Below are 12,458 nucleotides of genomic sequence, written 5' to 3'. Positions count from 1 at the left end.
TCGGTTGCTGGTATATAAATCACCCCGGAACTATTGATGAGGGATAGTTGCCACCCGGAGGGGTGAAGGTGAGGGAAGGGGGCGCTGTTGTTGTTGTTATCAGTGTGCTGTTATGTCTCACAGAGTGAGCCGTGTGATGTTCTGTAAAAGAATAAAATTCGCTCCCGAGTTCGAGAGCCCGCATCAGACTCCAGTTCTTCGGCACCTCAACGGTTACAAGCGTAGATGTTTTTAGACGTCACGGTCGCTCGGTGGTGACGTAGCCGGAAAACGTGACTCTCCCGCTAAAACTACAATGCGCAGCATCAAACACGAGGTAACGCCGAAAAGGCAAACATCATTCCACTATCTAACAGCAATTATTTTCAACAATATAGTGAGTATTCCATCTACAGACCCACGACGCGATAACGACAGTACCTGCAACTGTATTGTTTTACACTGTATCACGTTTGAATGTCATATTACGATGAAATAACATACCGAGTATAAGATAACATCAAGCAGTCAACGTAATGAACTTTTATGTGCAGTCCAGGTATTCCGTCAACTTGTATTGGCATCTTATGTCCACAGGGAGGCGGAATTAATCAGTGCATACTCCAAAATGGAAAGGGGGCGGGACATAGCTGTCAATCAATTAGGTGGGGCACAGTGAGCGTCTCATTTATAGTTAGAAATTAATTATTTATACAGCGTGACACACAGTCCTGACAAGATTTCCTGACAACTTCTGGCTTCATCAATTAAACATTGCAAGATGGACACCTAAGTTCAATACGTGGAATCGATTATAATTTTAAAATAAACCCTTACACACAAACACTCACAATACACAGGCATGTGGTCTTAATTGGTTGAAGTGCTGTGTGATTAGCCTTCTGCAACAGACGGGGATTAAACTGGGAGTGTGTAATTATGAATAAGCATACGTCAGCACATAAACACCCATCATCCGAGGCACAGCAGTGCAGAATGGGGATGCCCTCCTGCTAGGCCGCCCATTAGCAGAAGCTGCAGCAGAAGCAACACAAGCAGGAAGAAGAAGAAGCCTGACTCGACGAGGACTGCCACGACGCGGAGCTCCCAAGCCGGCCGGCAGGGCAGCGCTTTACTCCCCCCCCCTTCTCCCTCACTCCCTCCTCCAGGACAGGACAGCATCAAGATGGCGGTGCAGGCAGCAGAAAATGACGCGATTGTGAGTATTTATGCTGCTGCATGGCGAATTGTGTTGCTTTCTGTTTGTGCGTGTGTGTGGTTTTTTTTTAACATGCTCCAGGCAGGCGAGTGTGTGTTGATGGATTCCAGTGCATGGTAGTGCGCACTGGGTTGGGCTTTTGTGCATGCAAGGCGGCTCCTCTTTCATTCGCGACACATGTCGCGGTGAAATGTGTGTGCTCACCTGGGCCGGTGACCCAATTGGGCCGCGTGTGTTGTGTGCAAGTACCGTGGGAGAGAGATTCATCGCCTCGGTGCTGGTCATAGAACAAGAAGAGAACAAGAACAAGACATATTCAGCATAAATTTAAATCTGTTAGGCATTTAATTTGGGTTTTGCTTGGTTGTGTAGAACGTGGAGGATGACCAGCTCAACGACACGCTGGGGAACCCTGGCCTCATCTCACCTGACAAGGAGGATTTAGCACGTCTCCTGGTAGGAATAAAAGAACTGACACATTAAATGTAATTGTAAATATTTAGCCTGCATCCAAGTATGTGTGTGTTGTGCTTTTTGTGTAGACCGTGCCCTTCAGCGGACGCATCCGGGGTGGCATGAGGCCCGGGAAGAAGATCATAGTGATGGGCATTGTGGACCTGGAGCCGGACAGGTGAGATTGTCAAATTTGCATCTTCTACAGAGATAAAGCTTTTGTTCTGGAGGGCTAGTCTGACTTGCAGAGCCACCGCCCCCCAGGACTCACTGAATAATTTCGGGGGGCTGCTACATGAATGGTGGCTTCTTAAGTATGCAAAGACAGGGCGTTCCTTCTCAAGCTTGCCTGAGGGAGAGAGAGAGGGGGGGCTTGTCTGGGTGTGACTTGACCCTGCATGGAAAGTTTAACATGGAAGAAACCTCCCCATGACTTAATCGTGTTGGCTCGGCTACATGTCAGCAAATTTTATGAACAAAAGTAGTGGGACACATTCCTAATCAACCAATCATGGTTTGGGGACGCTCTGAGATGTATGCTTCAAGAGCAGTTTAATGCCTTTTGAGGTCATGTTTTAGATTTCACTGATTTTCCCAGTAGTCTCAAATGCAGCACAACCCCAATTCTGTCCCATTACTTTTGCCCATATACGGTTAAAGGCACAACCGTCTCATTTAGGCATGTGTGTAAACATAGCTGCAGGGCGGAGGAAACTACATGACTCCATTTGACTGATCATCCCAGATTAGCTTCTGGACTTGTGTCAAACATCTGGCAACTGTTCCCCGCTTCCCTCCCTCAGCTTTGACGTGAGCTTGACCTGCGGACGGGACGTGGACAAGGAGGAGTCGGCATACGACGTGGCCCTCAAGCTCACCGCTCGCTTCTCGGATCGCCAGTTCCTGCGCAGTGCTCGCGTCGCAGGGAAATGGACCGAGGAGGAGGCGTCCACCGCCTACTTTCCCTTCATCCCCGATCAGCCTTTTAGGGTAAATGTTGAATTACCTCCACCAAGCATATCTGGTTGTTAGCCAGCTAGCAAATTTACATAAAAGCTGAATAAGCCATTTATTTTGGTGTAAATCTGGATAAAGGTATGGCTACTAATTATTAACTACTTAATCCCAGGTTGCATTTTTTAAGGCACTCTGCCAAATGCTGTGCTACTTTGTGTGAGAAGTCAATGAGGTTTTGCTTGAATGCTGATAATGACCGGTTGTCCCATGTTTTGTTCTTTGGAACCATCCACATCCTGATCACACTGTGAGAACACGCTGTGGTTTGTCGCACTAGCCCATTTACACCATACATAATTGTAGTCCCTGCAAAGCAACTGGACTACATAACCTTTGGATCCGCTACGCTATGTCCACATGTCTTGAGGTTTGTTGTCAGTCCTCCGCTGTTTGTAGCTGTACTTCAAGGATTATTGTCATTGTCATGGTGTAGATGGCGGGAGGTAGCGGAAGGTAAAGGTCGGATGGTTAGAAGATCCTTGTTGGCACGCTCCCTGTGATGCCTTCCAACCAATGGAGCATTATTGTTTACTTCCAGCTAGCTTGTTTGCATACAGTATCTTCCAGAAAGGAGTACAAACATCACATGTTTGTCAAATGCAAAAACATAATGTAAGTACACAAGGATGTACTTTAAAGTAGTCTATGTACAGCTTGTATATCTACTGAAAACGGGTCAACAGTCATTATGGTCTTAATACCTGGCAATGCAAATAAGTAGCAAGATGACTGCCTTGCCTACAGTCAAGCATATCGGTAGTAGTGTGCATGAGTGTTGCTGGCACCGGAGGAGTTGTGGTTCACTGAGAGGAGAGGCAAATTCCAGTATGTACTGTGACTTTGTCACACAGAAAACGGGCCAATTGCAGCTTAAACACGCCTTCAAGATGAAGTGACTAGAACCAAGTATATCTCCGCCATCCATTTTCCTCCGCTTATCAGGACAACGGTCTCAGTAGGAAAGCCAAGACTTCCCGGTCTCCATGAGATGTTTCCAGGCCAGCTGTAAGACATAATCCCTCCAGTGTGTCCTAGGTCTAGGCAATCCACCCTTTTTCTGGCTGAGAACCATGGCCTCAGATTTGGATGTGCTGAGTCTCACCCTAAAAGCTTCACACACAGCTGCGAACCGCCCCAGTACACACTAAGGGTCATGGCTGGATGAGGCCATCAGGACTACATCATCTGCAAATGGAGAGATGAAATCCCAAGGCCCTCAAACGCAAAGGCATTGACACCCTCAATGTCAATGCCTTGTTGGAGACCAGTGTTCACCAGGTTCCTGCTCCGGTTGTACAAGGACCCAATGCCACGAACCCATCCACTCTGCGCAACCCCCACAGGACATTGCGAGGGACACTATTGAATATCTTTTCCCAATTCACGTAGCACATCTAGACTGGTTGGGCAAATTCCCATGAACCCTAGAGGAGTAGAGTTGGTCCAATGCACGAAAAGCACTTTGCACTTCTTGTAGCTGTGGTTCGACTATCAGTCATAGGGAGGCTGAGGAGTGTGGAGTCGGAACAAACCCTCCGGTCACCGGGACCAATCCAATCCAGAGGTACTATTCCTGACTTCCACACAATGTGTTGAAGAGCCATGTAAACCAAAACAGTTCCGCAACATCCAGAGCAAATAAATAGATTTAAATGAATGTAAGGGAAACACTGGTCCTGTACAAGCTGTACACTGACTGCTGTAAGTAATATAATTTAGTTTTTTATTGTCCCTTGACGAGATTCAATTAAATGATTAGTGAAATGTGAGGGCCATAGTCATTGTTTTGAAACACTATGTATACTGGGACAACATGATCAGTTTTAACGCATTCAATCTCAGCCATTTTTCAAACACCAAACACACTCAGGGTACTGGCCATTTTTTAAAATTATTTTTGGGACATAGAATATTGTGTTCTAGGGCTATGTAGACATGGGATATACCAAATGAAAGATTAGACTCTCTTAGAGTCATCAGAATAAAAAGTTTGTTTCTACCTTTTGCCGTTTTTTAGTAATCTGCAGCAGAGTATGGTAAGTTTCAGCAAAATATCAGTTCTCAACAAAAAAAACCCAGCTTTGACGCAAATATAACTACCTGTATTTAGCCAAAATATCAAAACATTTTACATGCAAATAACTTTTTTTTTTTTTACAAGTATAATACCATGCACTATTTACAATTTTCGCATTTGTAACTGAACTATGCCTGTACATGTTGGATCTACATCTTGGATGCTACATGGCTCCAAGCCTTTTTACTTCCTGGTTGCTGCACACCATGTCAGCATGTCTTTGGGCACCAGCGGTCGGTTTGAAAAAAAAAACCCCAAAACATATAAATACATCTTTGGTAGTGAGTGAATGTTTTAGTCAGTCAAAATACATCAAAATGTCTAATGTCCTCTGAAAACATTGTTCTCTTTCTCCGTCTATGTTTGTGTCCACCCACACAGTATAACATAAATAGTCTGCTTGCCACCCTAACATCAACAAATTATTCATCTCTCCGAGCGTGTTGACGTCAGCACAGTCATCTGTAAGAGATGTCATCACATGTTATGGCAGTCATGTTGCAAATATTCCTGCACTGCTCTACTAAGACGCAAACAGGAAATGCCATGTCTCATTTCAAGGAGATGCAAACTGCTGTTTCTACAAGAAGGGAGCTGAAGATACGAGTGTGTGTGTGTGTGTCAGCTGTACATATGCAGGATGTTTGTGTCATGTGACCTGAGGACTAAATTCACATTCTGCTCTAATAATTCATGTGATGAGCCCATATGGTGCTAACCATGTACCAAAATATTAACATCTTGACATATATATTTAATTAAAAACTGTAGGTATTCTATTTTGTAAAGGAAGATTTTGTAAAATAAAGTGCTTAACAATTTAACCAAATGAGGATATGTTTGAGTCGACAACCATCAATTTATGGTTGCATAAAAATACAACAAATGCAATCTCACAGATATTTCCCTTCTTATGTAACAGCAGCTCACTCTGCTTAGTGCAGTCATGACAGTCGTGCCAGAAGCTGGGGGTTGCAGATTAAGGCCAATATGTTTCCTCATGAACGTCAGGACACGTGGTCGGATGTGTGACACGTTGTGTCTACTGACTTCATCAAGGACGTGCTCAAAACCCAACTGAAATGTTTGCTCTGTTTTTGAGTGAGGGTATTTGTATTTGCTCTGCTCACGGTCGCTTTGTGTGGCTCCGACTGGGTCAATAAAGCGGTCTTGAGTTTGGGAAGGCTCTTAAAGCTGGAATCCTACTGATTTTGCTATCCAAGGTCAAATCCCTACATGGTCCTTGCCCACTTTCCACCAGTAACATTGATGTATTCCACTGGGATACACTGAATGGTACGTTACGCGCAATATGTTTTTGTCCACTTTTGCATTGGAATGCTTGAGAAAACTCACAAGATGTCCAAGGGTTATGCATTTTGTACAACCAGACTGTGGTAGTTTTAAAGGGGACTTGTTATGGACTCCTATAGAGCAGCTACACACAATAACCCGCACAGGGAACATTTTAGATCTTCCAGAATATGCACCTATCCAGCTGTATTTCCTTTTAAACCCTTTCGGAGAGGGTAGCCGAAGCAGAGCTTGGGGTAGGGCAGTGAGCGAAAAGCCACAGCCATAAGGAAGCCCGCTCCTTTGTGACATCACAAAGGAACGGTTTTACAACGCCCTCTGAAACAGAGCGTTTTGAGCCATCTCAAACTTCTTTAAACCTCATTATATGAAACTTTGGCATCGTTTAACACAAGAATACAACATCCGAACTACATTTAGAGGGCAGAAGAGTGGAAAAAAGCATAATATTTTCCACACTGTGATGTCATGGATTCCAATTGTCTCACTTTTTGCAGGTGGAGATCCACTGCGAACATCAAAGGTTCCGAATATTCGTGGATGGACACCAGCTCTTTGACTTTTACCACAAAGTAAAATCTTTGACGTCCATCGACACAGTGCGGATAGACGGAGACCTACAGATCACCAAGCTGGGCTAACTGCACACACCTGCGCTTTAAAGGTCACGTGTGTGTGTACGTGCGTGTGTTGTGTGCGTGTGTGTGTGTGTGGGTGCGCAGCAAGGACTCGAGCACAAACACATTACGTGCACCACCATTCACAACCCATGGCTCCAATGAGAAGTTTTTTTTTCTCTATTAACCTTTTTTTTCTCAGGTTTTCTTTCCTCTGGCGTCACTTTTGTCAGATTTCACAACAACTTTAGAATTTTAGGGAAATGTGTATACAAACACTCTTATGCTTATGCAGCATGCAGGAACATCTAAATGGACCTCCGACAGTTTATTTGGTCTTTATCTACTCTCACAAGGGCAGAAATGTTTTTTATAAAAGTAGTTGTTTTTAGCTTTTGGATTTTATTGCACTAAAAGATGAGTCAAGCATTCCAGCCTGTTTCCCTTCTGTGCTGATGTCTTTCCCTCGCATCCCTTCAGGGATTTTCCCCTAGTTGTCACGGCAACACGCTGTCGTCTCATCGACCTAAATACCCAAAACTAAGAATTATTCCATGTGGGCATGTAGGAGGAAGACGCACACTAACAAGAAGTAATTTTTTTTTTTTTAGTCACGTGTTTAAGAGATGCAACTTCTCATCACCTGGAGCGTCATCGTTGGTGATTTAACTTATGTAGATGATTTTTAGGTACAAGAGCAAAATGATGAATATTTCTGAGGTGGCAATGGTCAAGTAGGAACGTTTCAGTGGTGTTGGTGTGGTAATTTGTGGCAGGATCACATTGATGGTATGTTTTGAATGTTCATGCTTCGGTGCTAATGGAGACGGGTGACGCCGATGCACGCCGTGATTGCTAACTTAAAGGGGCCCTATCCTACATTTTCATATTTTCAGACTTATGTATACATATGTTACAATTATATACTCTTGTTCTAAGTTATGCAGAAGTGCCATATCATGTAGTTGATGTTTTAAAGTATACTGTACGTTCTTTTTTAAGCCACTCCTCTGTGTTTGTAAATGGTTGGTTGCGAGAACCTCATGAGCTTTCCACGAGATCAGACACATCCTGTAGTGCCCCACTGGCATCCCTTTTAAAAGCTCCTGAAATGAGCAAGATAGGGCCCCTTTAATATTAGTTTCAAGTATGTTTATGACCTCTTTGGAGCCATTCCGCTTCACTATTTGTCTGCTACTGGGCTTCTGCGTGTTTTTTCATTGTTGAAGAATCTGCAAAATGCCCTGTTTACACCTAATCCAGATCGAGGCGATATCCTGGCTCAGATTTCAGACTTTGAAGTGGTTCGTGGATTGTGAATATATTCTAAATTGTCTGGTTAAATAGCCTTTTTGTGTTAATGTCTGCAGCTTCAGCTGTTGGTAGCGATTTGATTTATTTCAAACATGCATACAAGGTTACATTTGTGTACATCACATACTGTATTTACAGTGTAATAATCCAACATGTCCAAAAAAAGGTAGGAAGAAGCAACCCCATCTCCGTTTCACATCATTACCCAATACATCATTTATCACTTTTTGTAATTAGGACATTGACAAACCATGTGGAAGTTTATTGGCTCTGTTGATGTCAAGTTTAAAAAGGCTAAAAAGTTCTGAAGCTTCAAGTGCCAAAGTGGTTTTCCTCCAATGCTGCTCAACGAAAGCATTTTACTAAGTCGGTGTATTAAGAAGATGCATTCACTTACAAGCATTTACAAAGAGATAACGTTCAGTGAGGGCTTTTTTTTTCCTTCTTCGCCTGCTTCTTGTAGTCACACGCCAAAGTTTTTTTCCCCCCACCCTTTGGAGGCAAACAGGAAACCAGCGTCCAGTGTGTTGCATCATTACTCCAGCAGAACAAAACGTGCTCTGTTGTAACGGTGCTGACTCTGGCCTGTTTTTTGGATACACTGGGCTTTACTTGCTCTCCATTTCCAGCTACATTGTACTGTACTTGCCCATAATGACACGTTGCTGTGCACCATTTTAAGAACCGTTTTCACTGGCATTGAAAAGAAGGGTTGGGTGTATAAATAATTGTAAATGCAAGTTGGTTGGTGTGTGTGGCTTTGCGGTGAAAATCAAAGTATAAATCTGGATTTTTTTGCTCTTTGGAAGCTAGAAGTGGTGGTGTTTTTGTTACTGGTTCACATTAAAATGGCTAAAAGATCTAACGAATTAGTGTTTCTTATACAATTGGCCCAATTATTCATTTATTTGACTATGAACTGGTGGAAATGATTCACTGACAGTTTCCACATGAACTTGACCTTATTTTTTGTCTTGTATAATTGTAAAATCACCACATGTACACTTTAACTGTCAATCCAAACCCATTCAGGTAATATATTTCCAACTGCAGACCTTTTTAAGAGTGAATAAATGAATGTTATCCTCCTGATTGTAATTTGTTTATAAACAGCCAGCAGTTGAAATGTTGTTTTAGGCGATATTTCATACCTTGTCTCTATTAAATAGGTGTCACCTTTTTTTGTTAGACTTCTGTATGTGCTTTTGAACAATAGATCCCCTCTGTTTTGAATTAGGATGTGAGAAAAGCATTTTGTGCAGCAATTTGTTTTTGGGATACCCGAATGATTGAAGAGTTGCACTCCAACATGTCATTAAAATTTGTAGACTTCCTAGAAAGAGTTACGACTGTGCTGGAAAAAGAAGTTCCAACTGATGATGTGTCCTCTTGAGTATTGTGTTGATGTACGATCTTGTTTTTATTTATTGCAGCATAACCAGCAAGTGTGTATGTGAGTATGTGTGTGATTTAACATGTTATATTGGTAGCACACTCATAACTTAAGTGTTTTAAATGGCAATGAAAGTGTTCTGGCATAAGTAAGAAAAGCTGCAGTCTTCTTTGGTGTTTTTAACCACATAACCAACTGAAGTATCATTTTTCACCTAAAAAATATCCTGAAACTGATTTTAGACCCGTTTTGCATCTCTTTCCTCGTCCCCCGCTCCTGCTTTTGTAAAAACTGCTCATTTTGAAACCAATAAACTAGTCTTCTTGGTACACGCCCTCTGTCACGTTTGAGTCGTCTTACTCAAAGCGTATTTTTCCACCACTATTTTTTAATATAGTATGTGTAATAGATTGACCTTAATTTGGACTATTTCAAAGTCACGTTTATATACTGTCAAATGGCACATAAACATGAGTTTTATGAGTTCCTTCATACACGCATTGCGTTTTTTTGGGCTGTGTCGCTTTCCGTACTTCCCGGAAGTGCGCTGTGTTTATCTTTTTCACGAGCCACCACCAGTGTGGCTAGTTACTAGTGCTGCTAGCTTAAGAGTATCAGAAACAAATAGTGCCACATAATGCTCTGTCACGTTTGAGTCGTCTTACTAAAAGCGTATTTTTCCACCACTATTTTTTATTATAGTATGTGTAATAGATTGACCCTAGTTTGGACTATTTCAAAGTCACGTTTATATATTGTCAAATGGCACATAAACATGAGTTTTATGAGTTCCTTCATACACGCATTGCGTTTTTTTGTGCTCTGTCGCTTTCCGTACTTCCCGGAAGTGCGTTGTGTTTATCTTTTTCACGAGCCACTGCCAGTGTGGCTAGTTACTAGTGCTGCTAGCTTAAGAGTATCTCAAACAAACAGTGCTACATAATGTCTGGCGGAACCCGTCTGGAAAACGCCAACCCAGTCATCTTCCAGCGGTCCGGCGAGAGGTTACAGACAGCCACCGACGAAGATGAAGACGTGTGTGACCCCATCGACGACAGGGAAATATTCGATATCCTTTTTTAGAGACTGCCATGTTTTCGCTAACATTCTTAGTTAGCATTTTGACAGTGCTGTAGCTAACTACATGGCTTCACAGCACGTATAGTTATCCATAACAGAGAGTGACGCTGTCCATGTTAGCCTTAGTTTGCTGTTACGTTATTGTCTTTAACTGATGCAACATTTGATCAGGTCCATAAATGACCCTGAACATCCGCTCTCCCTGGAAGAACTCAACGTGGTGGAGCAAGTCAGAGTCAAAGTAGGTTATTTTTTAAACTTACTCTATACTCCGCAATCCATTTGCAGTAATATACAAATTATTTGCCAAACAAAGTTTATTTTAGCTAGAGAAATCGCTGGAGACTAACATCCGGCAGAAGCAGCATACTATAGTCAGTAAATGTACAGCAAAAAAGCATTGTTAGAATGATACATAATAGTGTCTAAATATTCACCAGTTTTCTTCTGAGCTGAAGATATTATATGAATCACTGCAGCTGATAATCAAAAACAGAAAAGTAATGAAAACCTTTCATGCATTGAAGTTTCTAAAAACAATTCATATGAAGAACAAGCTTAAGTGACATGTTTTCTATTGTCTTTATTTTGTTGTGCTTATTTTCAAGCAATATCCCTCACACATTTCTTTCTCATTTACTTTTTCTTATTTATGTTGATATTGTTCTGTAGAATTGCACTTTTATGTTCCTGTAATTCTGCTTCTATTGTTACTGTTTTGTACAATTGAAGCAAAAAAAAAAAATTGTTTCTATAGAGGACACAGAAATCCTCAACACATTAAATCACAAGACATGTACTAATCTGGTGTGTATATTAACCCAATATTATTACTTGAACATCTGTACGCGCACACAATGATACTAGCCTTTCATTATGTGGAGTAAAACTATGGAATGCGTTGACCAAAAATGTAATAATATGAGCCAGCTTAAGAAGCGTGTTATTTACAAGCTATATGGAAGGACCCATACTGTTTAACTGAGCCTGAATTCCATATTGTGTTTAATTTAAACCAAAATTGTGAAGTTTCCTGTCATGAACCTGTCATGAATTAATTAATCAATCACCCTCCTGTGTCTGTCTCATCCAGGTGAATGATGCAGACAGCACCGTGGGTATCGAGTTCACTCCCACCATCCCCCACTGTAGCATGGCAACGCTCATTGGTCTGTCAATCAAGGTCAAGCTGCTGCGTTCGCTGCCGGACCGCTTTAAAGTGCGTATGCCTTGATGCGTCACAACTTTTGTGTTCCTGTGAGTGATTGAGCGCTGTGTGTGTGTGTGTTTGCACGTACAGATTGATGTGCACATCACGCCGGGGACGCACGCCTCAGAGGAAGCAGGTAGGAAGGATTCAAGATGTGTGTCGTCACTGGGGTATTTGATTCTCCGTGTTTATGTGTGCAGTGAACAAGCAACTGGCCGACAAAGAGCGAGTGGCGGCAGCTCTGGAGAACTCGTCTCTGCTGGAGGTGGTCAACCAGTGTTTGTCCTCCAGGAGCGTCTGAACAAGAAGCCTTCAGATGTGTTTTCCGGCGTTGTGTTGACCTGAGGATGTGAATTACTTGGCTGTGCAAGGCAGCTGTCAGCAGTGTGGGAAAAGTGAGACTGCTTGCTTGGTTTCCAGGTTTAAAACACACTGAGACACATTATTAGGTACACCTGCACCATGAAATGCCTTCACAATTACTTTTTTATGCCCACACCATAAGAACAACGGTAGTATATTCTACTAATTCATATTTTATTTAATGAAAGACGCTTAATTCGTACTAAAACTGAAAAAATACATAAACTAATTACATCTTAAAGTTTTTACACATTTGCACACAGTTGGGGCACACTGCATTAGTGGTCTGCAAGTGTACCTAATGGTATTTTACATATAGTCTGCTGAAATTTAACTGTATGAAGTATTCCATTAAAAAAAACTTATTTAAGTATCCACCAATATTTTTTGTTAAGTTTTTTTGTCTTAAAAAAACTTTTTTT

The 12,458-nt window shown here is 42.0% G+C and overlaps 2 protein-coding genes across 3 annotated transcripts; both read left to right on the top strand.

The window, feature by feature from the left end:
* Positions 1-178: 178 nt before the first annotated feature.
* Positions 179-9,720, top strand: LOC131108217 (galectin-related protein B-like). Of its 2 annotated transcripts, XM_058059084.1 has the most exons (6): positions 179-376; positions 577-1,198; positions 1,571-1,654; positions 1,741-1,829; positions 2,455-2,641; positions 6,557-9,720. In XM_058059084.1, exons 2-6 carry the CDS (start codon positions 1,166-1,168, stop codon positions 6,698-6,700), a joined length of 537 nt encoding a protein of 178 aa, XP_057915067.1. In that variant the 5' UTR covers positions 179-376; positions 577-1,165; the 3' UTR covers positions 6,701-9,720. The 2 variants fall into 2 exon arrangements, with proteins under 2 accessions (XP_057915067.1, XP_057915066.1); XM_058059083.1 differs by having other exon boundaries at positions 179-1,198.
* Positions 9,721-9,999: 279 nt separating this feature from the next.
* On the top strand, positions 10,000-12,419 carry ciao2b (cytosolic iron-sulfur assembly component 2B). Its single transcript, XM_058059086.1, has 5 exons — positions 10,000-10,454; positions 10,627-10,704; positions 11,557-11,682; positions 11,764-11,809; positions 11,874-12,419. The coding sequence occupies exons 1-5, from the start codon at positions 10,326-10,328 to the stop codon at positions 11,972-11,974; spliced, it is 480 nt and encodes a 159-aa protein (XP_057915069.1). The 5' UTR covers positions 10,000-10,325; the 3' UTR covers positions 11,975-12,419.
* The last annotated feature ends 39 nt before the right edge of the window (positions 12,420-12,458 follow it).

The sequence above is a fragment of the Doryrhamphus excisus genome, chromosome 20 (assembly GCF_030265055.1).
Source record: "Doryrhamphus excisus isolate RoL2022-K1 chromosome 20, RoL_Dexc_1.0, whole genome shotgun sequence".
In the NCBI taxonomy this organism is placed as follows: Eukaryota; Metazoa; Chordata; class Actinopteri; order Syngnathiformes; family Syngnathidae; genus Doryrhamphus; species Doryrhamphus excisus.
This window is presented reverse-complemented; position numbering and strand designations above follow the sequence as displayed.

Coding starts and splice junctions, on each gene's coding strand:
- ciao2b (XM_058059086.1), top strand. CDS start 10,326: ATGTCTGGCGGAACCCGTCTGGAAAACGCCAACCCAGTCATCTTCCAG. Junction 10,705..11,556: donor TGGAGCAAGTCAGAGTCAAA/GTAGGTTATTTT, acceptor TGTCTCATCCAG/GTGAATGATGCAGACAGCAC. Junction 11,810..11,873: donor GCACGCCTCAGAGGAAGCAG/GTAGGAAGGATT, acceptor TTATGTGTGCAG/TGAACAAGCAACTGGCCGAC.
- LOC131108217 (XM_058059084.1), top strand. CDS start 1,166: ATGGCGGTGCAGGCAGCAGAAAATGACGCGATT. Junction 1,655..1,740: donor AGGATTTAGCACGTCTCCTG/GTAGGAATAAAA, acceptor CTTTTTGTGTAG/ACCGTGCCCTTCAGCGGACG. Junction 1,830..2,454: donor GTGGACCTGGAGCCGGACAG/GTGAGATTGTCA, acceptor TCCCTCCCTCAG/CTTTGACGTGAGCTTGACCT.